Source organism: Panthera pardus, unplaced genomic scaffold (genome assembly GCF_024362965.1).
Source record: "Panthera pardus isolate Hobbes unplaced genomic scaffold, ASM2436296v1 HiC_scaffold_6, whole genome shotgun sequence".
NCBI lineage: Eukaryota > Metazoa > Chordata > Mammalia > Carnivora > Felidae > Panthera > Panthera pardus.
The window spans coordinates 97,638,188-97,664,010 of NW_026526991.1; the positions used below are offsets into that span (position 1 = coordinate 97,638,188).

Consider the following 25,823-nt stretch of genomic DNA (forward strand, 5'->3'; position numbering starts at 1 on the left):
TTTTAGAAATTCATGTTATGACCTTTCAGTTTTACTCCTAGTGGATCTAAGACCTTAAAGCAGGTTTCCCACTGATGAATTTATATTTAATTAACAAACATTAATGTAATAATCTCTCTGCTCCAAGTCTCCATATAGGCTCTAGGTTAGAAACAGAAACAAACAGACAATAAACCTGGAAAATATCATCTATTAGCCCATGTAAACCTAACACTGACCTTTCCTGAAAAAAACAAAACAAAATAAAACAGAGTGGTTTATTTGTCTACATGCAGATTGTGATTATCTAGACCAAGGGAAGCTCTCCACAACTAGGAAAAGTTGTTCTGGGGAAACATTAAGACATGTTACAAATAATACTCAACAACATAACAAGAGCTTACTCTTCATCCATCACCCCACAGGCATCTTGTCCCTCCCGTACAATAATGGGGATCATTTTCCTCCCAGAGCTCACAATACAGATTAATAAACAGTGGTCAAAAATCCAGTATCAAATATTAGGATTAGATAAGTACAGGAAACTATGAACATATTCACAAATGCATGTAATTTAGTCTGGAGCGGAGAATGGTTAAGGAAATATTTTCCACCAAATGGCGTTTAACTGGCCATCTGAACAATAAGCAGGAGTTCAACAGGGGAGTACGAAAGGGAAGAATGTTAAGCTGAGGCAGACATGAGTAGATTAGAGGCAAGAGAAAGCATGACACATCTGGGAAACTGAACAAAATTTAGTGTGTTTGCATCATCAGAAGCATGGCAGTGGGAAAGAAATGAACACGGGCGAAGACACACAGGTTCTGGTAAGAGATGATCAATGAAAAACAAGGTAAAGCAATGAAAAGTCCCTGAAGGAAATCAAGTAGTGAGTAATGTGGCACAATTGCTATGATCACAAGATAGAGAATGGACTTTGGCAGACAAAACTAAAAGCAGACAAAAAGACTGTTGCAGGAATCGAGGACAATAAGATGGCTATGAGGACATATAGATGGATTCAAAAGTAATTATGTAGTCACATTGACAGGATTTAAATGAGTGAATATCGAGGGTAAAAAGAAAAAAAAAAAAAGTCATGTTTGATTCCAAGGACTCTGGCTTAGGCTAATGGGCACATTGCTGCCATTCACTAAGCTAATGAGTTTAATTTTTAACATGGGAAGATTGAGGGGCTTTGAGACGTCCAACCAGAGATGTCCAGTGGGCAATCTGCTGTAATAAGGTCTGGGTTAGAAATATGGGCTTGGGAGTTATCAATAAATTGATGGTAACTGTACCTACAGAGTGGATGAATTTAGCCAAGAATTGTGTATGAGAGAATTCATGCAAAACTCCAAGGAATGTCAATATTTAAGAGATCAGAAGAGAGAAGCAATGCTTCAAACAAACAAACAAACAAACAAAAAACTGAAGAGCAATGGCAAGGAAGGTAGATACAAGTTGAAGAGAGCATTGTGTCATAGATGCCAAGGTCAGAGAATATTTCTAGAAGAAAGGATAGGCCACAAATGAACAACACTGCTGAGAGTTAAGAGGAAAGCTAAAAAGCTGTCATTGTGTTTAGGCAGAAGAAAGGCATTCTTGACGTGATGAGAACACGTTAGTGAAATAGTGGGAAAAGCAGAAACCAGATTGCAGAAGAACCTGGAGTGGGAGGTGAAAAGAGGAAAAAGTAAGTATAAACAATTTCTCGGAAGTTTGACTGAAAACAGGTGGGAGACACTGGATAGAAACTGGAAGCCACAAGTGGTTCAGGGAAAATTTTCTTGCGTTCTTGCATTTTCATTGTCGAAAGAAAAGGAGGCGTAAGAAGAGAGAGGTTAGAAGTGGAGGTGATGAAGGAAGGAATCTCTTTGAAAAAAATGAAAAGAGATGCGATCCCGGCTGTAGACTTTGAGATTTGATTTAGCCAGACAGAGGAAGACCCCTTCTTTGGAAATAGGAGGAGAAGGAAAAGAAATAAGTAAGATGCAGACAATTGTGTAGACTCAGTGGTGGAAAACTCATGAATGTATCATCTGACGGCTTCTCTTCAAAAAAAAAAAAAAAAAAAAGCTCCCCTGCTAATGGTGAATGGGGCTGTCGGGAGAGAATTGTTGAAGAGATGAAAGGCCAACTTCTGTCTAAAAGAGCCACTATGATGAATGGGGGATGACTGCTGAATTATAGCACCAGTGACAAGAGTGACAAGGCCAAAAAGAATGAGTTAAGCCTGATTGCCCAGAGTTATAGTGACACAAATCTACACCATTATCATCATCATCACCATAATATTTGTTGTAAAAATGATGTACATCTACAAAAATACATAAATAAAAAAAGACTTCCGATTTTTTTTTTTTTTGATAGGAAGGATAGACTGCAATCAATTTAGAAGTCATTGTCTGAAGAAATCACATGTTGACAAATCCAGTAACTCTCATTACAACACTTTTCGGAAAACACACCCTTCTTTGTTATTACGGCACAGGCGTTATCTTCAACTTGGCCCATGACTTGAAATCTGTAGATGAAAAGAATGTTCTGTTCTCATTCTGCTAAAAACACAACTGTGAAATTTTGTGTGTTTATCTCCTGCCTTGGGAGGCATGTGCTCTCCAAGCTGGAGATCTAAGACTCTAAATTTTCAGACAAGGAGCACCCGTTAAAAAATGACATCTTTAATGAAGGTAGCTGTTCCAAATAGTTTCTTAACCAAAAATGGCCATTGGTAAATGGAAATGCTGCATGGAATTAAAATAAAAATAAAAATGTGAATAAGAAACACTGGTTTCCCAATGTCATGCCATCATACAAAAACATAAAGATCTTAGAGGGCTGTTACTTGTTGTGGTCTGAATGTTTGTGTTCCCCTCCCAAATTCATATGTTAAAATCCTAACCCATAAAAGTGATATATTAGGAAGTGGAACCTTCGGGAGGTGCTTAAGTCATGAGGTGGAACTCTCATTAGTTCCTTATACAAGAGACTCCAGAGAGATCCTGACTTCCTTCCACCATGTGAGGTCATGGTGGATGGAATGTGGCTACCAACCAGGAAGAGGGCCCTAACCCAGACATGACCATGCTGATATTTTGATCTTGGAATCCCATTTTCCAGAACAGTGAGAAATAAATTTCTGTTGCTTATAAGCTACCCAGTTTGTGGTGTTTTGTCATAGTAGCCCAAATGGACTAAGACAGAGGACGATCCTGCCCTTTTAGGAGAAAAATTCATTTTATTACTCAAAAGATTCCAGATTCAACTTTCTGAGTATGTGCAACAATGGAATGATACCCCCTTTAGAACGGACAATCTCATATTTATCATTCTAAGATTTAGAAATGTCAACACATCTAAAAACATCCAAAACATGCATGTTCTTCAAAAAGTACTAAACTGACTTTCTGAGGAAAGCTGAACTGTTAACCTTTTTCACTTTCCAGACCCAAATCCCAAGTATCACACCTTTCAAAAATCTTCCTTCACTGTTTGCCTATAATAAGCAATCTGGCTTCTACAGAAGATCCTAAGAAAGAATACTCTGGTACCTCTATACTTTACATGTTAAATGTAACCCCAGACAGAATGGGGGAAGGAGTGAGTGTTGGGGTGAGCAACCAGGAAGAAGACCTCCCCATTTTTAAATGTTTTAAACTCACACAGACACCTCAGCAAGAGAATTTCTGTTCATTTGTGTACATATGGGCATACCCAAATCCTTTTACCCTTTATACAAAAGAAGGAAAATTCCCCTAAATTCTTTTTTTCCATGATATTTAAGCCAACCTTTCTTGTCTTAGACAAATAAGCCATAAGACATCTGAAAAGTCAGACAAAGGGGCACCTGGGTGACTCAGTCGGTTAAGCTTCCGACTTCAGCTCAGGTCCTGATCTCACAGTTCGTGAGTTCAAGCCCCGCGTCGGGCTTTGTGCTGACAGCTCTGAGCCTGGAGCCTGCTTCAGATTCTGTGTCTCCTTCTCTCTCTGACCCTCCCCGGCTCATGCTCTGTCTCTCTCTCCTTCAAAAATAAATAAACATTTTTTAAAAATTAAAAAAATTAAAATAAAAAATCAGACAAAACCCCTCAATTAAAAAAAAAAAAAAAAACAACAGATAATTCTAAGCCAGTTTGCAAGTGGGTTGACAGAGCATCGCTTTAAAAACATGATGATAGATTTCTATTAGCGATAAAGATCAAGTTTTAAAATTATTTTAGCGTGATGTACAGAGAGTAGGCTATGGGTGGGTATAGAGTGCAAGTTTTAAAAGAAATATTATAAATAGTCTTTGGGTAAGCATATTCATTTATAGGGTGACTTTCTGTTTCAGAGCATTTTTTTTTACTGCCCCTCAGCCAGTCCAGTGGGCCTGCTCTATCACTCCAGACCATCTATAGTCTCCCTAAACCTCCTTCACATCTCTTTGAGATGACACAACAAAACTCCAAATTTTCAAGAAGTGAAATTAACTTTTGATGATCCCCAAAACCTTGATGCTGAAAGTAGCAAGTTTTACCCTGGACCCCCAGGAGCTTCTGCCTGTGTTCTGGGGATTAGTTAGTGCCTGGCGCCCAAAGATTTTAGCACTCTCTACCCATGGAGTTTAAACAAAAATGAATGAGTAGAATGAATTAAGCAGAATGAATGGAACGGAAGCAGAAAGTAGCTACACATATTGTTGATTAGGGTGACAGTATTAAAAACAAGTCAAATGGCTATTTGTTGTATTACCCATAACATATTCCTTAATATTTGAAATATTCCCACTAATTGAAATCTTCCTGTAAGTTAAAATAAGGGTTGTTTTGTAAACTTTTAAGAAACACTTCAAAAGAAATGAAATTTAGAGAATTTCAGGTTAACTACAATTTTCCATTTACATCTCTAGCATTATGGATAAACTAAAAGAGAACCCAAATAAGCCAATAAATTAGCTTCCTTTCTGTAAGGTAAATGGCTTAATCACTCACACATTAACAAATCAAAGTCTTCCATCTCTGGGAACCATTTTGACCAGCTGGAGTTTCAGGCGGGCATCCCCCAGCACGAGTTGGCTGGTGAGAGACTCCAATGCCAAATACTCACAACTGTAGATTTAATGGGGTGCCGTCCAGCCAGGTCCATGCCTTTTGTGGGTGCGTGATGTTCAGACCCATCCAAAAGTAAATTCCATCCGGTATACTACTCTGTATGAAATTCTGTGAAAGAGAACCCAGAGGTAACGGAGTTAAATGCAGTAAAATAGCCTCTTCTGATCTTCGCCCAGACTTGAGAAAGTTTTGCCAGATACTGATAATGCTCAAAGAGCTTGTATCTTTCTCCCCAAGAAGTGATGTGGAAAGACAGCATCGATATCCCAGCTTTGCCATTGACATGTGAAATAGCATTGTTACACAACCTGTCAAGTTCAGCGGATTCTTCTTATGAAAATGGAAAATACTGCCTATTTCGTAAAGTTATTGTGAGCACTAAGTTTTATATAATTTGTGGCATGCCTACCACAGTGCCTGGTATATGCTAGGAATTCAATAAATGGCTGTAATTATCAGCAGTATAATTCCTTTATCATAAAATGTACTTTGGGGGCGCCTGGGTGGCTCAGTCAGTTAAGCATCCAACTTCAGCTCAGGTCATGATCTCACAGCTCGTGAGTTCGAGCCCCGCGATGGGCTTTGTGCTGACAGCTCAGAGCCTGGAGCCCGTTTTGGATTCTGTGTCTCCCTCTCTCTCTGCCCCTCCCCTGCTCATACTGTCTCTCTCTCCTTCAAAAATAAACAAACTTTTTTTTTTTTTTAATTTACTTGTTTCTCTCGGTTTTAGAAGCGTTAATTTCCCTGGCAAATTAGCTCTTACCAGTTCAGCCATGTCTTGGATCATCAAGAGATGTGATTTCATTATTAAACAGGATTTTTGGCTATCGGTCCATGATTTAAAGGTTTTAAAGAAATTATAGCATTTCCCTTTTTTCTGCAGCCAGTTATTAGGGCATAAGTTTAGCGTGGACTTTGCTGAAATGGAAAAAAATGGAACAAACAGAAGAGTAAGGTTTGAATATCAAAAAAATGCACTAATTTCTAAACTTTTCCCTTAAAAATAAAGATTTTGCCCCAATTTTAAGCAATGAACTCCCTTGGGGCACCTGGGTAGCCCAGTCAATTGAACATCCTGTTCTTGGCTTTGGCTCAGGTCATGATCTCACCGGCTGGTGGAATGGAGCCCCGAGTAGGGAATCCCTGCTTGAGACTCTCTCTCTCCCTCTCCCTGCCCCTCCCCTGTTCACGCATCTCTCTCCCTCTCTCTCTCTCCCTCTCTCTCTCTCTCAAAAATAAATAAATAAACTTTAAAAAAAAAACAACGAAATTTACATGAGACAGCTTAACACAAGCAAACACCAAAGTGGGCATGCACGGAGGCCCAGTAATGAATTTGAGACCCAAACAAATGACCGAGTCAGGCAGTTTTTATACATTTTAGACTAAGAGACAATAAATTTGTGAAGCATTGACAGGATAAAGCAAACGTGTTTGGGAGCTTTAATTAGCAAGGAATTCTAAGAAGTGGGGCTAAGGTAGTGGATTAGAAAAAAAGGAACGAGGTTTGTTTTAGATTTTTTGGCATTAAAGTTTCTATCTCTGGTGATAAGGATGTCTTTCCACTTCTTAGTAAAAGGGGTACCTTTGGGGGCTCCTAGGTGGCTCAGTGGGTTGAGCCTCCGACTTGGGCTCAGGTCTCATCTCACTGTTCATGGCTTTGAACCCGGCTTCGGGCTCTGTGCTGACAGCTCAGAGCCTGGGAGCCTGCTTTGGATTCTGTGTCTCCTTCTCTCTCTGACCCTCCCCCGCTCGCACTCTGTGTGTGTGTGTGTGTGTGTGTGTGTGTGTGTGTGTGTGTGTATGTCTCGAAAATAAATAAACATTAATTTTTTTTTAAGGAGGGTACCTTTGATACAGGAGATTTACTTCCCGCTTTCAGGGGGACAGATATTTCCCAAGTAGCTCCAATTTAAAATAATTAATATGCTATTGTGGTACTTATGGGCAGCCTGCCCTTGGCCCCTACCCTGACTCCTATGCCCCCATTTTCTTTTGTCTTAGCTGGAGATGGTACGTAAGGTGGTGGCTTGGGCTATTTTGGGGAGTCACCCAGTTTTCCTGGGTATCTTTCATGATTCCAGATATATAAGTGTTATAAAACTTCCGTATTTCTCCTATTAATCTGTCATTTATTGCACGGGGGCGGTCTGAGTCAAAAACCTATCAAGGTAGAGGGGAAATTATCTTTCCTCGCCTACCGTGCCCTGGCCACTGGTTTGCATTTTAGAAAGATCCTACTGGCTGCGGTGTGGAAACGAATAGAAATCTAGATGAGAGTAAATTGGTAATTAGTAATCCCCTTCTTCATGAGCCATACTGATCTCCAAATGCCTTACAATTTGATCTTTCCATACTGATTTTTAAAGAGTGACCTAACGCCTTAATCACATAGCATAACAAATAATAATTACAAAAACGGCAACCGATATAGTAGAGAAGTGACATCCACATGGGTAAAAAAAGGTACATAATCCTGGTATAATGTCCCGGGAAAGTTTTATCAAATTGCATATGGCAGTGCCATTTGACTTTATGATCTCACGCATTAATCATGAGGTGGGTAAGGGCAGGGACTTTTGCTTAAATTCTTTGCTATCTTGTCAGTAAACCAATTATTTTGTATATGCCTAATGCAATCAACAGGTGCAGAGAGAAGCCTCTTCGGAGCATCCCTTATCTGACTAAAAATAGAAGCTTCTGAGATATGAGGCTGCCATAAATTCCTCTTTGGAGTGGTTTACTCCCGGGGTAAAAAAAGACTAAGAACTCTACCATGAATCCCCTTTCTGGATGAATTTATGACTATGAAGAGGGAAAGACTACTCACCACCTGTATATGCAGATATCATTACTAACTTCATTTTCTCCAATTCGGTCTCCTGAAACACCTACTTGCTTGTCTTTCCTGTGGAAATGTACTTGTTTTTCCCAAAGAAATTCTTCCCCCTTCCTTTCTCCTATTAAGCTAGGTATGGAAACCTTTAACTGTAACCAGGCAGAGGCAGCTACTTCTTTTGTTACCTCTCCTATGACTGCAAATAAAACTTTTCTTCTTGTTCATTGGTCTTCTGACAGTTAATTCACATGCCCCCTGGTAGTAACTTAAGAGGGTGGAGGAAAAGTTTTTCCTCCCCTACAATGCAATGAAATATAACCACTTACTTGTGAAGTTTGTATTGTCCTGTTGTTTCCTGGGAGAAATATTCATGCCATCACAATCTTTGGTTCCTTTCTCACTACTTAGGCGACATACTAGCAAATAAAGTAGTAACATCAGTTAGATTTCTACAGGTACGACCTTGTGCCTTTTAATTATCCACTAAAGCAGAACTACAAGTGAATGTTCACACTGCTGGTTGAGAAATCGGTCTATAGCATTTCAATAATATAATGTGACAAAGGACGAATAAACTTAGAGACTCTGGAGATTTCCACTTGAGAACAAGTAAGTAGAAACAAACAATAACAAATTATCTAAATAAAATGAAACTATATTGAAATTTGTATCTGTTAAGTATGATAGGTTAGACTGCTGTGTGATCTTGAACAGATTACTAGCCTTTTCTGTTTCTCAGTTCCCTCATATATAAAAGGGGAAAATGTTGAACAAACCTGGAGTGTTTTGAGGCTAAAAAATAATGCATGTAAAATGCTTAACACAATTCCTAACACTTAAAGGGTCACAACAAATAGAAACAATAACAGATATAATTACCCATAGCTCTTCTTGAAGCAGAGCTCATTTTAGGACTATATCTTAACTTTAACTGGGCCTTAAATTTTTAAGCAGCTCATAAATTTTGTCAAAACGTCAAAAAATCAAGTTACCCCTAAAGTCCAAAAGTTTTATGTAAAGGGCCAAATCAACTTCCACAAAATGAAGTGCTTTTACCAAAATACAAAATTTCAATTCACAGAATTGTGACAGCCATACCCACACTATTTACCAATTGATTATAAGTGGGGACACCTTGGGTGGCTCGGTTGGTTAAGCATCAAACTCTTGATTTCAGCTCACCTCATGATCTCACAGTTTGTGGGTTTGAACCCCGTGTCTGGCTCCACTCTGGGCAAGGAGTCTGCTTAAGATTCCCTCTGTCCCTCTCCCTCTGCCCCTCCCCCACTCATTCTCTCTCTCTCTCTCTCTCTCTCTCTCTCTCTCTCTCTCTCTCCCCCCCGTCTCAAAATAAATATATAAACTTAAAAAAAAATAACTATGGGGTGTCTAGGCGGCTCAGTCAGTTAAGCATCCGACTTTGGCTCAAGTCATGATCTCATGGTTCACGAGTTCAAGTCCCGCGTGGGGCTCTCTGCTGTCAGCACAGAGGGCGCTTCGGATCCTCCTCTGCCCCCCTCTCTCTGCCTCTCCCCCACACACTCTCTCTCTCAAAATTTTTTTAAAATTAAAAAAAAATTAAATAAATACAATTATAAGCAGAATAGACTTTACAAATTAACAAGTTTGTTGTTTCCTGTGTATAAGAAAAAAAATACTTGCATTAATGAAATTATCAACTGTGTCCTTTAATATCGATGCAATTGAAGTAACAGGTAAATGTGAAAAATGATTCTGGAAAAGTTCGAGAAATGAAGGTAAACGCCAAGGAAAACGTATTAACCTCTCTAGTTGAACAGAGAGCTTTCAATTTACTTACCCAAAATGGTTAGTCCTATCACTATGGCAATGAGTATAACCAGTGCAATGCTGGACAATCTCAGAGCAGTCTGATGCCACTTGGGACATTTAGGGTAATCTGTAATAAATAATTTTTCTTTTTGAAACATATAGGCATTAAAAATGAACTTGGAAATGTGTCGTAGAAATGTAAAATTCTGAGGGTACACTATGTCTTAAGGAGGGGGGAAAGAAATATACAGCCTCTGTTTAAATTACCTTGATATGATCACATACATAATTATCTTGAAAGAATTGGATTTACTGATTCTAAGAGGTCAATATCTTTTATTTACTATTTATTAACTATCCTTTTTATGTAACACTTCTAGGAGAAAACTCCAATCCACAAACAATCAAATGGATGGGGTATTAGCTGATCAACTGCTTAGTTAAAACATTTCCACTAAAATTTGTCATCTACCTTCATTTACATCTTTTCTCCATCACACAGGTAATATTCAGTGGGTTTGAAGTCCGGGAAGGCAAAATATAAGTAATACCAAAATAACTGACTAATAATAAAAATGAGCATCCAAAAAAGAAACATAAGATTGAGTATTGTAGCCGCCTTCTCAAATGTTGTTTGAAATAAAACTTTTATATTTATATCAATTAATGAAACCAAACTCAGATGCTAACTTTTATAATTACGTACTTTGCCTAATACAGCAGCATTATAACACTTTCACAATCTTCAACCCAGGTCAAATCACACCTGATCAATTACATTCAAGTTCACAATATTTATAAGGACATAACTACATACCAGAGGCTGAAATGGGTGTGAAGCTACAGATATAGAAAAGGGTACAGTCTAGTGAAGAGGTATCTATGTAAACATATTTAAAAATAAGATAAAAACGTTTCTCAACAACAGATTCTAGTTCAAGTTCTTAAAATTTCTCATTAAAAGTCTAGGATTAAAAGACCCACAGAAAATTCTAGCTATATTATAATCTGTGGTCTAATGGGAGGTTATGGATTCCTACCTTTGCATGTCCACTTGTGTTGACAATGATAGGGATGTTTTCTTGTCTTCTGCATCATTGATCCCTCTGTGTTTTGCATCTGTCCAAACATCCTATAAATAGAATAATCCATATTTGAATGAGATGGAAAGAGAGGCATTACCTGATCAAAGCAGAGTCAGTTTCTCAGAACTGTGGCATTGAAATAAACCCAACAGCTGTAAAACCACAAAGGATATGATTTAAGAGTGAGGTGACCTTCATTTTTTTTAAATAAACTATTCCTTTCAGGATCATTTTAGGTAGGCAGAAAAATGGTGAAATTAGTACAGAAAATCCCCATATACACAGCACCCAAATTTCTCTATTATTACCGTGTTACATTAGTATGGGACATTTGTCAAAATTAATGAATCAATATTGATGCATTATTATTAATTAAAGTCTCTACTTCGTTTTTACTTACTACCTTTTCTATTGAAGGACCCCATTTTGGATACCACAGTATCTATTTATTCTTTAAAATTTTTTTTTTAATTTTTATTTATTTTTTGAGAGAGAGAGAGACAGAATGTGAGCAGGGGAGGGGCAGAGAGAGAGGGAGACACAGAATCTGAAGCAGGCTCCAACTTCTGAGCTGTGGGGCTCGAACTCATGAACCACGAGATCATGACCTGAGCTAAAGTCAGACGCTCAACCGACTGAGCCACCCAGACACCCCATATTCTTTATGTCTTCTTAGGATAATCTTGGCTGACAATTTCTCTTGTTTTTGATGTATAGTTTTGGGGGTTTTTTTACGGTTTTGAGAACTGTTGATCATATGTCTTGTAGAATATTCTCCAATTGGAATAGTCCGATGTTTTTCTCATCATTACACTTGGGTTAAAGGTTTTTGGAGGAAGACCATAGGGATAAATTGCCATTTTTATCACATCTTGTAGAGTGCGTAGGACCAACATGGCTTATCACTATTATTATCTTTGATCACGTGGCTACAGTCGTGTTTTTCAGTTTAATCTACTATAAAGTTACTCTTTTTTCTCCATTTCCATACTGGACCCTTTGAAAGGAAGTCAATATGTACAGCCCACACTTTAAGAAGTGGAGAGTTATGCCCCACCTCTTCCATGACAGAGTATCTACATAAATTATTTAGAAATCTGCAGGTGATTTTTGCGTAGTCTCCCATTTACTTATTTATTCAATCATTTGTATCAGTAAAACTCATCCAAATTCATTTTATACTTTCCGTTCTAGCCCAATACTACCTTATTTATTTTGCTCCTCACACCGTTCCAGTTTGGCCATTGGAACTCTTTCAGCTGGTTCCATGAGTTCATGCGGAGGAACTTCAATAAATTACAGCACGGATCATCCTAACCCCCACCCTTCCACTTCCATTACCTCCTGCTCCAGCAGGTGAGAAACATGGCTGCCACCATCACCATTTATTTACTTTATTGCTCAATTCCAGGATACATTTTTTGTGGCTTTAGAATTGTTATCTCGTACCTTGTGGGAAACTACCAAAGACAGTGCTTATGTACAATTCCTTTTGTTACTAGTCTTACAAGTTAAAACTACACATCTTCAAGATTACTTAGATCTACAGACTTTATCCCCACATCCTTCAGTGAGGCTGTTTCATACGTCTACAATACATCAGATTCTTTTAGCAGTTCTTGCAATTCATAGTGGGGTACCATGGTGTGCTTGCTTGTGTTTCACTGAAATAAAAAGATAGGGAAATAAAGGATTTAGGAGACATAATTGGAAAAAGACTGATATGATTTTGGACATAAATGTGAGATATCTATTAGATATCCGGAGGGAAATGTCAAATAGGCAGTTAGATATTTGTACCAGGAACTCAAGAAAAAGAACCGTACGTGAAGCAGAGGGAGCTCACCTAGATAAAGAGTACTGACACGGGGTTGAGTCCTGTCCTTTGAGGATCATGACCTTGACTGTTGGAAAGCTAAAACAGAGGGGAGCCAGTAGGTAAGACGGAGAAGGGGCAGCTAAGAATAGAGGAGGAAATACAAAGGCATGTTCAGAAATCCATAGAAAAAAGTTTTTGTCAGCTGTATTATATGCTGCTGAAAGGTCAAGAAACGCAACGATAGCAAAATGGCCATTGAATTGGCAATGTGGAATTCCTAGTGACGGTTGTCAGAAATGATTTTGTGAAGAGAATAGAATGTATTGAAAAGAGAACAGAAGGTGAGGAATTTGAGGGTGTGAACTTAGCCAACTCTGTGACAAGTATACTCTGAGAGGAATAATGGGATAGTAGCTAGAGGAATATGTCTGATCAGGGTGGTTTTTTTTAATGTTTATTTATTTATTTTGAGACACAGAGAGAGAGACAGAGCATGAGCAGGGGAGGGGCAGAGAGAGAGGGACACAGAGAATCTCAAGGAGGCTCCACACATCAGCGCAGAGCCTGACACAGGGCTCAAACCCATAAACTGTGAGATCATGAACTGAGCTGAAATCTAGAGTCAGATGCTTAACCAACTGAGCCACCCAGGTGCCCCGGTCAAGGGAGTTTTTAAAAAATATAGCGAGTGCTGGTGCATTTTATGATAATAGAAATGAATCAGTGTAAAGAAAAAAATCGACAGTGCAAGAAAGAGTGGAAGAGGAATAATTCAATAGCTTTTTGAGAGGTCAAGAGAAAATGGGTTTCAGAGTACACGTAGCTGGGTTGGCTTCTTATAGGAGCAAAAACATTATTTCTACTGGAACAGTGGAGAAAATAGGTCAGGATAAAGGTTTTAAATATATACTGTTGGTGACTAGAACAAGGATGATTCTATGCTTTGAATTCTAGACATGTTTGGTTCAATCTGCCGAGAGTTGTGTGCAGAACTACAAATTGTTTTTGTACATCAAAGAAAAGCAGCTGTGGAAGGCAAGCACAATCTCATCCTCTGCTGGCTACTCATTTCCTCTCTGCAGTGGTTCTGGCATTTCTCGGGTATATTCTGAAGACTGTGGTTAACCTAAAACTTTCATATATGTCCTATGCTTTCGTGATTTGTTTGAAATTTTGCAGAAAAAATAACAAATTAGACCAGCACGCATTTAAATGGAGATGACAGCAAACTGACTGCTTGGAAGCTAACTATATTATCTGTGTGTGTGTGTGTGTGTGTGTGTGTGTGTGTGTGTAATATCATGTGTATTATATTAAAAGGAGAAGATTTGGAAGTAAAGGAGAGGCTCTTTCAACGGTATCGTTGCTTGAAGAGACTACTCTCCAAAAGGCTGGAGGGCAGTGAAGGAAATAGAGGGCAGAATATTGGGGGAAAATGTGAAGAAAAATGACAGAGGCTTAAAAAGAAAATGGTAACAAGATTATGGCAATAGAATTCCTAGTAATTTAAAAAGCAGAGTAAAGGGGCGCCTGGGTGGCTCAGTCGGTTAAGCGGCCGACTTCGTCTCAGGTCATGATCTCACAGTCCGTGAGTTCGAGCCCCGCGTCGGGCTCTGTGCTGACTGCTCAGAGCCTGGAGCCTGTTTCAGATTCTGTGTCTCCCTCTCTCTGACCCTCCCTCATTCATGCTCTGTCTCTCTCTGTCTCAAAAATAAATAAACATTAAAAAAATTTTAAAAAAAATAAAAAATAAAAAAAATAAAAAGCAGAGTAAAAAGCTAAGATTAACTTCCAAGATCATTGAGTAACTAAGAATTTTTTGAATTCTTCTACTTACCTTATGAATATTGGAGTTAACCTGTATAAGTAGTAGACATAATTTCTTGTCTATCTTCGGATTTACATCACCTGGTAGAATGACTGACAAATGTACTTGAAAAATAGATGTGTGTTGGAGGAACCTGGGTGGCTCAGTTGTTTGAGTGGCTGACTTCAACTCAGGTCGTGATCTCATGGTTCATGAGTTCAAGCCCCATTTCGGGCTCTGTGCTGACAGCTTGGAACCTGGAGACTACTTCGGATTCTGTGTCTCCCTCTCTCTCTTCCCCTTCCCTGCTCATGCTCTGTCTCTCTCTCTCTCTCTCAAAAGTAAATAAACATTAAAAAAATTTTTTTAATATGTGTGTTGAATAAACAAATACATGAATGGGGTTGATGAAGTCCAGTTGATGCAAAGGGCGGTTTGTTTACACAAACACACTCTGATTTGTGTGCCTTATGACTGGAGACAGAAAATGCAAAAGATGAGATAGGTATGCATTTATTTTGAAATAATAAACACATAATTTATGACTTCCATTACTTACTTAAATAATAGATATTATTTTTAAATTGTATTTTTAAATTGTATTAAATTAAATTGACAGCTGGGTGGTTCAGTCGGTTGAGTGTCTGACTTCAGCTTAGAGGTCATGAACTCACAGCTCATGAGTTCGAGCCCCGTGTCGGGCTCTGCGCTGACAGCCCAGAGCCTGGAGCCTGCTTCAGATTCTGTGTCTCCCTCTCTTTCTGCCCCTAACCAACTCGCATTCTGTCTCCATCTCTCTCAACAATAAATAAACATTAAAAAAATAAATTACATTGATTATTTACAATATTAAATGGACACATATTATCTCACTTAACCATTCAAACCACTCTATGAGAGCTAGAATGTGGATCTGTACAGTCTGATGCAGAGTCTGAACTCTTAAACCTATGGTTATATCATCTCTCAAAACACACACAAACACACACATTTTCCCAAAGGCATCTATTCCAAACCATCTAAAAGTCTCCATTATCTGTTTACTCTATGAGAAATTTTACCTGTTATTATCAATGTGTGAACAATCATCTTTTTAATCACCTACTGTGCATTTGGTTCAACCAAGAATAATATAATAATAATAAAATAATAATAATATAGTAATATAATAACAATTAGTTGTTATTAAAGAAACACTTTGATAGGTAAAATAGTCAAAATGAGCATGAGGAACTTCAGGGTCTCCAAGACTAAGCGAGCAGAGCAAAGTGGTCTTTGGACAACCACACAACAATTTAGTCATGTGGAGGCTAGATCAAAAGATTCAAGAAGGAGAAATAGGTTATAAAGAGAATGATTTTCTATAACTGTCTAGAAAAGACAGGAACCATAAAGAAAAGACAGATAGATTTACAAACAGATAGATAAACAAATGTAAAACTTGTGTATACCATACCAAAAATGAAAGAAAAATAGTATGGAAAACATCTGCAATGCATATATAAAATAAGGAGTCTTGATACATAAGAGGCTCTTTCTAATCAGTGAAAAACAAAACAAAACAAACAAAAAGAACCCCACAAAAAGGGCAGAAAATATGCACCAACCATTTATGAAAGAAGAAAATACATTGTCAGTCCCACCTGAAAAAAATTCTTACTTGTATGAGTAAATAGCCCATCTGAGAACATTGACTGTCTCTCCATTTGTTTAGACTACAATGTATAATTTTATTAAAGATTATAGTACCCCACAAAAATGCATGAAATGTTATGGAATTGGTAGATTCCTTCCCTTTTCAATACCATTCGCCACATAGTGAAATAACAAAGCAGTATTGGAAGGCAAGCAGGTAATTTATTCAATGGCCAGAGAATGTGTAAGGGGAGCTCGTATTCTAAAGGCACCTTCTCCTGAGAGGTGGGGGGGGGGGGGTGTATATGACAGGGCTCAGGCAGACCCGCTCTGTTTGATGTCAGCCAGATTCCAGGGGGAGGAGGTGGAAACTTCCAGGAACATGGGCCACTCCCTTTTTCTTTCTTATTTGGCCAAGGGTTGCCTGTCATAATGCTCTGGGGGAGGAGATCTTAGTATGTTAAATGTAACATAGTGGAGGAATCATGTGATCTTTGGCCCACTTTGTCATCCTGGGCGTGTCTAGTTGAGATACTAGAAAAACACCCAGCTTTTAGAAAAATTCCCTGTGGAGTTCTTTGGGGACTCACCTGATGACAGAAACACACCTTTTTATATGTTAGTTGATTAATTATATTTTCTCTTATATTTGAAATTTTTTAAGAGATCTATTGCGGTGTAATTGATATAACATAAAAACCATATGTTTATAGAATACAAATTGATAAATTTCCATATATGTATGCACCTGACACCATCACCACAACTAAAATAACTAACATACCCATTATCTTCGAGACTACTTCTGCTCCTCTGTGACCCTCCGAAATGCCCCTCTCTGCCCCACCTCAATCACTAGGCTATGTCTTCTGTCACCGAAGTGAGGTTTGAACTGTTTTTGGAATTTTATGCACGTTGAATAATAAAGTATGCACCGGTTTATAAACAGACTTAGTTCCTTCACTACAATTATTTGAACACTCATTGGTGGTATTTTATATGCCTTATGTCATTGCTATTCTATCACCGAATAGTATTCTTTTATATGAATATACCACAATTCCTTCAACCAATTCACTTGTTGTTGGACATTTGGCTTATTTCCGGTTTGGGCTTGTTACAAATGAAGTTGCCATGAATATTTGTATACGAGTCTCTGTATGAACGTGTGGTTTCATTATTCCTTAAACAAAACCCAAAGAGTGGGATAGTTCAGTCATATGATATGTGTATGTTACCTTTTAAAAAATAACTTTATTGAGACAGGATTTACATACCATAAAGTTCATCAGCTTAAAATGTACAATTCAAAGTTTCTAGCATACTCACAGGGTTGTACAATCATACATAAAGCTCTGTACCCATTACTAGTCACTCGCTCCCCGTCTCCACCCCGGTCCTTACCTACCCCAAACCCTAGGAAACCACTAATCTACTTACTATCTCTACAGATTTGTTTATTCTCGGTGTATGGACATGTTATATAATACGTGGCCTTTTGTCGCTTAGCACGTTTTCCTTTTCAAGAAATGGCAACATTGTTAAAAAGAAAAAAACACCACCAACAAAACACCGAAAGAAAGAAAGAAAGAAAGAAAGAAAGAAAGAAAGAAAACCAGCAACAAAAGAAGAAATGGCCAAGTTCTTTTCCAAAGAGGTTGTACCATTTTCTGTTTCCCCACCAACATCGTATGAGTTCCAGCAGCTGCGTGTACTTACCAACAGTTAATGTGATCAAATTTCTTGATTTTGTATGTTATAATGCAGGCGTCCTCATATCAGATTTTTGCTTTGATTTTCATTTCCTTAATGACCAATGATGGTAAGCATCTTTTCACATGTTATCTACCACCCATGTATCTTCTTTTGTGTAGTGTCCACTCAAATTTTTTTTGTTAGTTGCTTGTCTTATCATCGAGTTTGGAAGGATATAGATAAGAAATATCAATGTATAAATATGTTTTATCTATAACAGATATAAAATACATATTTTTTAGCCTTTTATGAAAGGCTTTGCAAAAATGTTTTTCCTACCCAGTGGCCTGTCTTTTCTTTCTTTAAGAGCATCTTCCAAAGACCTGTTCTTAATTTTAAGTCCAATTTATATTTATTTTTTCTTTTGCATATTCTGTATTTGGGGTTGTATCTTGAAAATATCTTTACTTCTCTCAAGCTCAAAAGGGTTTTTTCCTGCTTTCTTCTAGAACTATTATAGCTTAAGGCTTTATAGTAGATCAATGATTAGTAGATTAATTTAGAGATAATTAACTTTATCCCCAGGCTAATATTTGTATATGGTGTGAATCATAGACTTAAGTTCATTATTTTTGCATATTGATGTTATATGCTACAATATTGCTAAACTCATTTGTTGATTGTAGCAACTTTTTTCTATTTTCTCTAGTATTTTCTACAAGTCACCTACAATTCTGCCTTTCCAGTCTGGATACCTTTTATCCTCTTGTCTTGGCTTCCTGCAGTGACTAGATCTTGTACTTTTAGTACAAAATTTGGAGGAAGTTATGATAGCAGACATCCCTATCTTGCTTATGCTAATAATTTTAGGGAGAAATCATTGAGTCCTTCACAGTTAAGTATACTGTTAGGTGTAAGGTTTCTGTAGATACTCCTTATGAGGTTGAGAAAACCTCCTTCTACTAATTTGCTGAAAAGCTTTATTAAGAATGAATGTTGGGTGTGAAAGGATCATATATATTCCTTTTTTTTCTCTATTAGTAAGTGAATAGATTAAGCCTCACATGCATATATAAACTGTACTTGGTCATGATGAATTATCTCTTTATATCTACATTTTCAATGCTAAGAACTTTTGCATCTATATTAATGAGAAATAATAATTTCTGTTATACTTCTCTTGTAATGTCATTTATCTTGCTATTGGATTAATGTGAGCTTCATAGAATGAGTCAGAAAATATTCCCTCCCCTTCAATTTTCAGGAAGAACTTGTTTTATTTCTTTTTTAAATGTCTTCAGTAAAGTTCTCAGTAAAGTCATAAGGGCCTGGAGGTCCTTTGTGGGAATATTTTTAACTGCTAATTCATTTTTATTATGTAGGTATAGGGATATATCCAAAGTATCTATGTATGAGTGACTAAGCTTTGATAGATTGTATACTTCAAGGAATTTGCTCATTGCATCAAAGTTGAATTTATTAGGATAAAGTTGTCCATAGTATTCCCTAACTATTCCTTCAGAGTCTGTAGAATTTGTAGTAACATCACTTCTCTCAGTTTTGATACTCAAGCTTCTGTCTTCTTCCTTTTTTTTCCTCATCCATCTGGCTAGAGGTTTATCAATCTTAATGTTCTTGACAAAGAACCAGCTCTTGTTTTCATTGATTTTTATATGGTTTTTCTGTATTCTATTTCATTAACTTTTCAATTTTATCTTAAGGCTTTCTTTCTTCTGCTTACACTGGATTTTATTTGCTTTTCTTCCAGTTTTGTAAGACAAAATCTGTAATCCTTCATTTAAGATTTTTCTTCTTTAATTTGGAATTTAGACCTATAAATTTTGGAGTAAGTATTGCTTTACTAGCATCTTGCAAATGTTTGTGTTTGTATTAATTTATAAATAGTTTCTAATTTTTCTCCAGATTTCTTATTTGACCCACAAATTATTTATAAATGTATTGTTTAGCTTACAAATATTTAAGAATGTGCTAGATATCTTTCAGTTGTTGATTTCTAATTTATTTCCATTTTGGTCTAACAGCATGTTTTTTATAATGAGTAATTCTACATTTGTTAAGATTTGTCTTGTTTTATGGCCCAGAATGTAGCCTATCCCATTAAGCATTCCGTCTGCACTTGAAATATATATATATATATATATATACTGCAGGTACTGGGTGGAATGTTCCATAAATGCCAATTCATGCAAACCACAGGTTGGGAGAAAATATCTGTAAATTATATATTTGATAAAGACTGTGTAAAGAACACTTACAGTTCAATAATAAGAAAATAAGGAACTTAAATGAAAAGTGCTCAAAATACAGGAATAGACATTTCACCTATGAAGATATATAAGTAGCTAATAAGCACATGAAAAAATGTGTCCAGGATACCACTTATGAATGTGGATATTAAAAACTTAATAGCGGCACGCTTTTCTCTTGTCCTGAAAATTCCAGCAGCCTTTGTTTCTCCGGTTTTCAGGCTTCTTCTCAACTCAGGGAGACGACCAGGATGGGCTTTATCTGGAGTCTCACTGCACTGAAGCCTGGAAACATCCTCAAGTCAGTAAGCTAGAGCAATCGCAGAGCATACCTCATTTATTTCCCATTTCTCAGTGATGACTGTCGCTGGTGTGCAGTGTTCCTAAAAGCCATTTTTGTAGATACAGTTTGGTTTTTCACTTGTTTCAAATGGGAGGAACAGAATTAATAGGAGATATTTGTTTGTTTGTTTGTTTATTACAGTTTATTACTCGTGCAGTTATGGAGGCTGAGAAATCTTGCAATCTGCTGTCTGCAGACTAGAAAACCAGGAAACCTAGTGGTGTAATTCGGTCTAGTTCAAAGGCCAGATAGCCACGGCGTCTAAAGGCAGAGACAAGATGGATGTCCCAGCTGAAGCAAGCAGAGCAAATTCACCCTTCTTTTTGCTCTAATTCAGGCCCTGAGCAGATTGGATGATGTCCACCTGTATCGATGAAGGTGACCTTGTTTACTCAACCTGCCAATTCGAATGCTAACCTCTCCCAGAAACATTTTTGCAGACTCAAGCAGAAGTACACATCTATGGCGTAGCCCGTCGCCTGGTTAACACACAAAATTAAGTATCACGTGCACCTTAAATTGCTTGGTTACAGCCTGAGAGAGAACTGGTTTAGCAAGTGTGAAAAATTTAAAGGTTTTCATTGACTCCAAGCTTAATGTGCATCAGTGTCATAGCAAGGTTGCCAAAGAGAAGGAAAGGAAATAACCCAGCTAAGCAACTTTAGTTTGGCTTCACAGAGATGAACGGTCTGGAATGGCCAAGACAATGTTTCTGCTTTGCCTGCCTTGCATGAAGTGGATTGCTCCCAGAATACTGCACTCAGTTCTGGGCATTGCTCTGAACTGGATGTGGCAAACGTGGGGCACAAATGAAGGAAAGGGCCCCAGCAGGTCTTTCCACTCACTTGGAGTGATCTGTCTTCTCAGCTCCCAGTTTAGACTTCCACATTAAGAGTCATTCATTCATGCAGCGCTTACTCTCCGAAAAGCACAGGAATCTGTCCCCCAGTGGATCTACTCCAAAGCTGGTGAGGCTGAAGATTCAAACTCCTCTCTTGCCTGACTCCCTTCTAAGGCATTGGATGAACTTTGGCAATGTGTCCTCACGGCTGTGTGTCATCACAGGTTTGTAAGCCTAAGATATAACTCATCCATACTGCGTCTTTCTGTTCTGATCTGCCTTCCATTGCATCACATTTCCTTCCACTTGTATTGGATGGCATTGGAGGCCAGTATTTTCTTCTTCTTTTCTGAAGGAGAAGTTGAGATGGCATTTTCAGCTTAGTCAACTCTCATGAATCTATGTAGTTTTCTGTCATATCAAAGTCTATTCAGGGATCAATATATTCTTGCTAGCCTTCGTGATACAAATATGGCTTCCAGGAATATTCTTAACTGCCCTGTATTCCAGGAATACTCTTAAATACCTTGTATTAGGACATAGAGATGTAAGACTAGAAATCATATCATGATATGACTGGATCCCATGGCAGCCAGAACCAGAAGCACGTAGGAAATGAGGCGGAAACAAGATCTGAAATGTACAAAGACATAACTTAGTCTGTGGAAAATTCTTCCAAGAGTCACACAAGTAAAACTGTAAGCGGAGGACGGATTCCCGTCCACTCTTAGACAAAATATTTCTTTCCTGTAGGATAACATAAAAATATACTGGCATGAGGACATCTATGACACATTGGAAAATGAAGGTCATCGAGTCAAAGAGTATTTAAGATTCATCCCTGAACAAGAATACTTGAAATGTTCCCAAATCTTACAGCTATTTTAGGAAATAACTTGATAAGCATTAACATTACCATTAACAAGTTGTGATTTTCAAAAAGAAAACATTTTCAAGCTCTTAATCATATAAAACAAGTGTTGGTCAACCATGCTGGTATCAAAAATACATTACAGATTATTTTTATTTTTTTATTTTTTATATTTGTTTTAAATTTTTTTTAACGTTTTATTTATTTTTGAGACAGGGAGAGACAGAGCATGAAAGGGGGAGGGTCAGAGAGAGGGAGACACAGAATCCGAAACAGGCTCCAGGCTCTGAGCCATCAGCACAGAGCCCGACTCGGGCTCGAACTCACGGACCGCGAGATCACGACCTGAGCCAAAGTCGGCCGCTTAACCGACTGAGCCACCCAGGTGCCCCAAGATTATTTTTAAATAGGAGGGTTTCCCCTTGTTCCAACTGAAGAAGAAGCAGAATCTGCATTACAATTTAAAAATCAGAAAACATCACTGCTGTGAACAAATCTAGTGTGGGAATGACATACATCTATATTTGTGGACAGAGGCGGAGGAAACAAATGTAGGAGGGAATAATCTGCTGCTCTTGAGACTAAAGAAGTGACTTCTAGAACATAAGGATATATAACCTAAGTCTTTTGAGAACCGTTTTAGCTCTCAGTCAAAAATCAAAACTTGTGACTGGTGGTTTATGGAGAAGTAACAGGATAGGATCTCAGATGGATTAAAGACATGGTAAGCCAACATTACTTTATTAAGAGAATCACTGAATTTCTACTAGATATCAGAATATCCAGAGAAGTTAAAGTACCAGTTTCTCCTCTCTGATAGTTTATCTACAATTTGAGACCAGAAAAAACTCATTATACTACTGTTTCAACATTGAGATTATGTTCCATTCATTTTCTTCCATTTTTAAAAAATTTAATCATACATGAGAGAATTTTATATCTGTTTAAACCTTAAGATTGTTTTATTCCTTATTAATAAGGTAGTTGAAATCATGAAATGCCTTTCCTCTCATAAAATTATTAAAATTATTTGCTTCCTATTTTTCTATGATGAATTCTAATTCACATCTCACAAATAGAAAGACTGCTTTTCATTACTGAGCTATAGTGAGGAAATATATAGGATGGGACAGAAATATATGCACTTTTTTTTACTTAAAATGTTCATTCAGATTCTTGAAACATTTTGGCACACTCCAATAGTCTTATACTTTGAAAAAAAAAAAAATGGGTCTCTAAGTCTCAAGTCCGAAATGAGCATTTAATCTATTAATTTACTTTTTTTTTTTTCTGACCAAACAAGTACAAATATTCTTATTTGGTTTCATACTCTAAATAATCTTACGAAAGATAATGATCAGGTCATCTTTGAAACAATACTCACTGAATGAAAGAGTTGATTTCCTGAGTATTAGAGAAAGGAAGCCCTGGTCAGAGAATCAAGTGTGATTTCTGTGAAAAGGAAAAATCGCATCACCTGTTCACACGTAACCTGATGTTATTTCTACACGATCAGCAGAGAAAAGCCGACCTCAATCACAAACTCTTACAGGGCTTGGTCACGGCAACTCATTATGTGTGGAAAAATTTCCTTTGTTCTTCGTGCGCTGATGAAAATTTAACACATTTGACAAGAAATCCTAAACTAACGGAACTAAAACATTCTTTTAGGATTGCGTCTCATAACTCCTCTGGTACCAATGTGTTAACATAAAGATTTGAGTTGTTGATCCTGGGAGACAGTATATATGGGCACAATGTAGAAATAATTACAGTGGTGTAAACAGTGTCTTAGTAACTAGTGAAATACACAACTGTGAATCATAGAATTTGAGTGTACAAGGAAACAATGAAATGGACTACTTGCATAACTTTGAAGCTGAAATCAACCGTAGATATTAAGCGTTGCTCCAAATTTGTCATCATAGCTCTTAAAAAGTGCCGATTACTGGTCCCCAACCCAGATGATTCTAGTCCAATAGACTTGGGGCAGTACATGCGAATATATATTTTAAACAAAAACTCTCCAGATTATTATGACTCACATCATAACATGGAGCCATCGACCTAAACAGTTCGGTTTTGAAAACGAAAAGAAAACACACCTTATGATGTTAACTGCTCACCCAGATAACTGTGATAAAGAAGAAACTGGAACACAGCCTACCCGACTCTCTCTCCAGCATTCTTCTTATCATACAATATTGCGTTATTAATTATTGCATGTTATTGCAAAAGTGATCCTTTCACTTCCATAAGTGTACTCTGACTAAAATGAAAGCGATAGCTTAAAAGAGAAGTTAAGTAAAATACAGCATCTTGCTATTTTTATTACCCCAAATATCTATCTGTCTTTACTAGCCAGGTCATATGCCAGGTCATATTTTAATTTAGTGCCCAAATCACACTATTCCAAGCTCTATTCTTTTTTTACCGAAGAACGTCAGCATTCACAAGTTTCCCCTTCTCAAATCTGATTCCAGGGAGATTTTTACCTTTTTTTTACAAATAGGCATTAAATATTTATTACTTCGGCCAGGATTGTTCTAGAAGGTAAAACTCAACTACGTAGAAGTTGAGTAGCTTGCCCAGAGTCACAGAGGAAATAAGCAGATAGTCGAGGCTTCCCCCAGGCAGCCTGGTTCTTACGCTTAATATCAAGCCACTACCCTCTGTGGTTGAGATACTGGAGCTCTTGGCAAAGCTACTCCCCAGGCAAAATCAGAGGGGCCTTCCCAGTCCCAAGAGGTTGAGATTCCACAGTCTCTCACCTCCCTCTTGGTTTCTTAGAGTTGTTGTTGATGCACTTCCCTCAGGGAAGCCCCAAGGGGCCCACGGTCTGAAGCTGCCTTCTCAAATACGACTGGAGAGAATTTAACTGTCAGAGTAACCCCCCTGTAAATTCTGGGGGGCTGAGCCACGACCACTGCTGCCCATGTGGTTGGTACCCTTCACACAGAGGAGAAAAATCTCCCCTGGTGGAGGACGGAGTGGGTAAGGATACTTTTCCTAAAGGTATCTGCTCTGTGTTGAAGAATTACATAAAGGTGCCCCAGCTGGGCCTGGGGTAGCGCCGCCTTCGCAACCCACCCAGATGCAGGATTTCTGGGTTTTCTTACACCTGATCGCTCCTCTCGCCGTTTTCTCCCTATACAGCTTTGGCAGATTTTTTTTTTTAACCCAAAACTGTTGGCTTTAAAATTACCTTCGCCACTGGCTGGAGTATTTTGCCTCAGAGATGCCGTTCTGTGCAACTGACAAATATAGGGACTGTGCAGCCGGAAGGCTTTCATGGTATTGGGCACACAGGCACAACACCGTTGTGCTCACTCCCGGGACCAGCGGTAGGTTTGATGCGCCTCCCCGTAAAGAAATCAGTGCTCTCCGGTGTGTTTTCTTTCTGTTCCGTGATGAAACTGGAGGGTTCTGCAGAACCCTCAACGGAAGAAACAACGTTATCGGGTCTCAGCCGGAGGAAGTGGTGCACCGGCTTTGCTTAGTTTTCTCCTTGCAGAGGCGGTGGGAAGCAGGGGAGCAGGGGGTGGGGGTGGGGACATGAGGTGGGTGGGGGACATGCGGCGCTCGCGGGTCCCCGCAGTGCGGCGCGCGCGCTAGCCGGCTGGTCCTCCCGCGCGTCCCCCAGTCCCTGCGTGCGGATAGGTGGGTGGGGACATCCGGCGCTCGCGGGTCCCCGCAGTGCAGGGCGCGCTGCCGGGTCTTTCCTCCACGCGTCCCCCGGCGCCTCTGCGTGCGTG

General features: G+C 38.3%; 1 protein-coding gene across 2 annotated transcripts; it reads right to left on the minus strand.

Annotated features, from left to right (window-relative positions):
* Window positions 1–888: 888 nt before the first annotated feature.
* On the minus strand, window positions 889–25,584 carry LOC109259081 (killer cell lectin-like receptor subfamily F member 1). Of its 2 annotated transcripts, XM_019436411.2 has the most exons (7): window positions 25,274–25,584; window positions 10,746–10,837; window positions 9,734–9,832; window positions 8,241–8,330; window positions 5,839–5,993; window positions 5,071–5,183; window positions 889–2,506 (listed from the first exon to the last, which is right to left on the minus strand). In XM_019436411.2, exons 2-7 carry the CDS (start codon window positions 10,834–10,836, stop codon window positions 2,374–2,376), a joined length of 681 nt encoding a protein of 226 aa, XP_019291956.2. In that variant the 5' UTR covers window position 10,837; window positions 25,274–25,584; the 3' UTR covers window positions 889–2,373. The 2 variants fall into 2 exon arrangements, with proteins under 2 accessions (XP_019291956.2, XP_019291955.2); XM_019436410.2 differs by lacking the exon at window positions 25,274–25,584 and having other exon boundaries at window positions 10,746–10,864.
* Window positions 25,585–25,823: the final 239 nt, after the last annotated feature.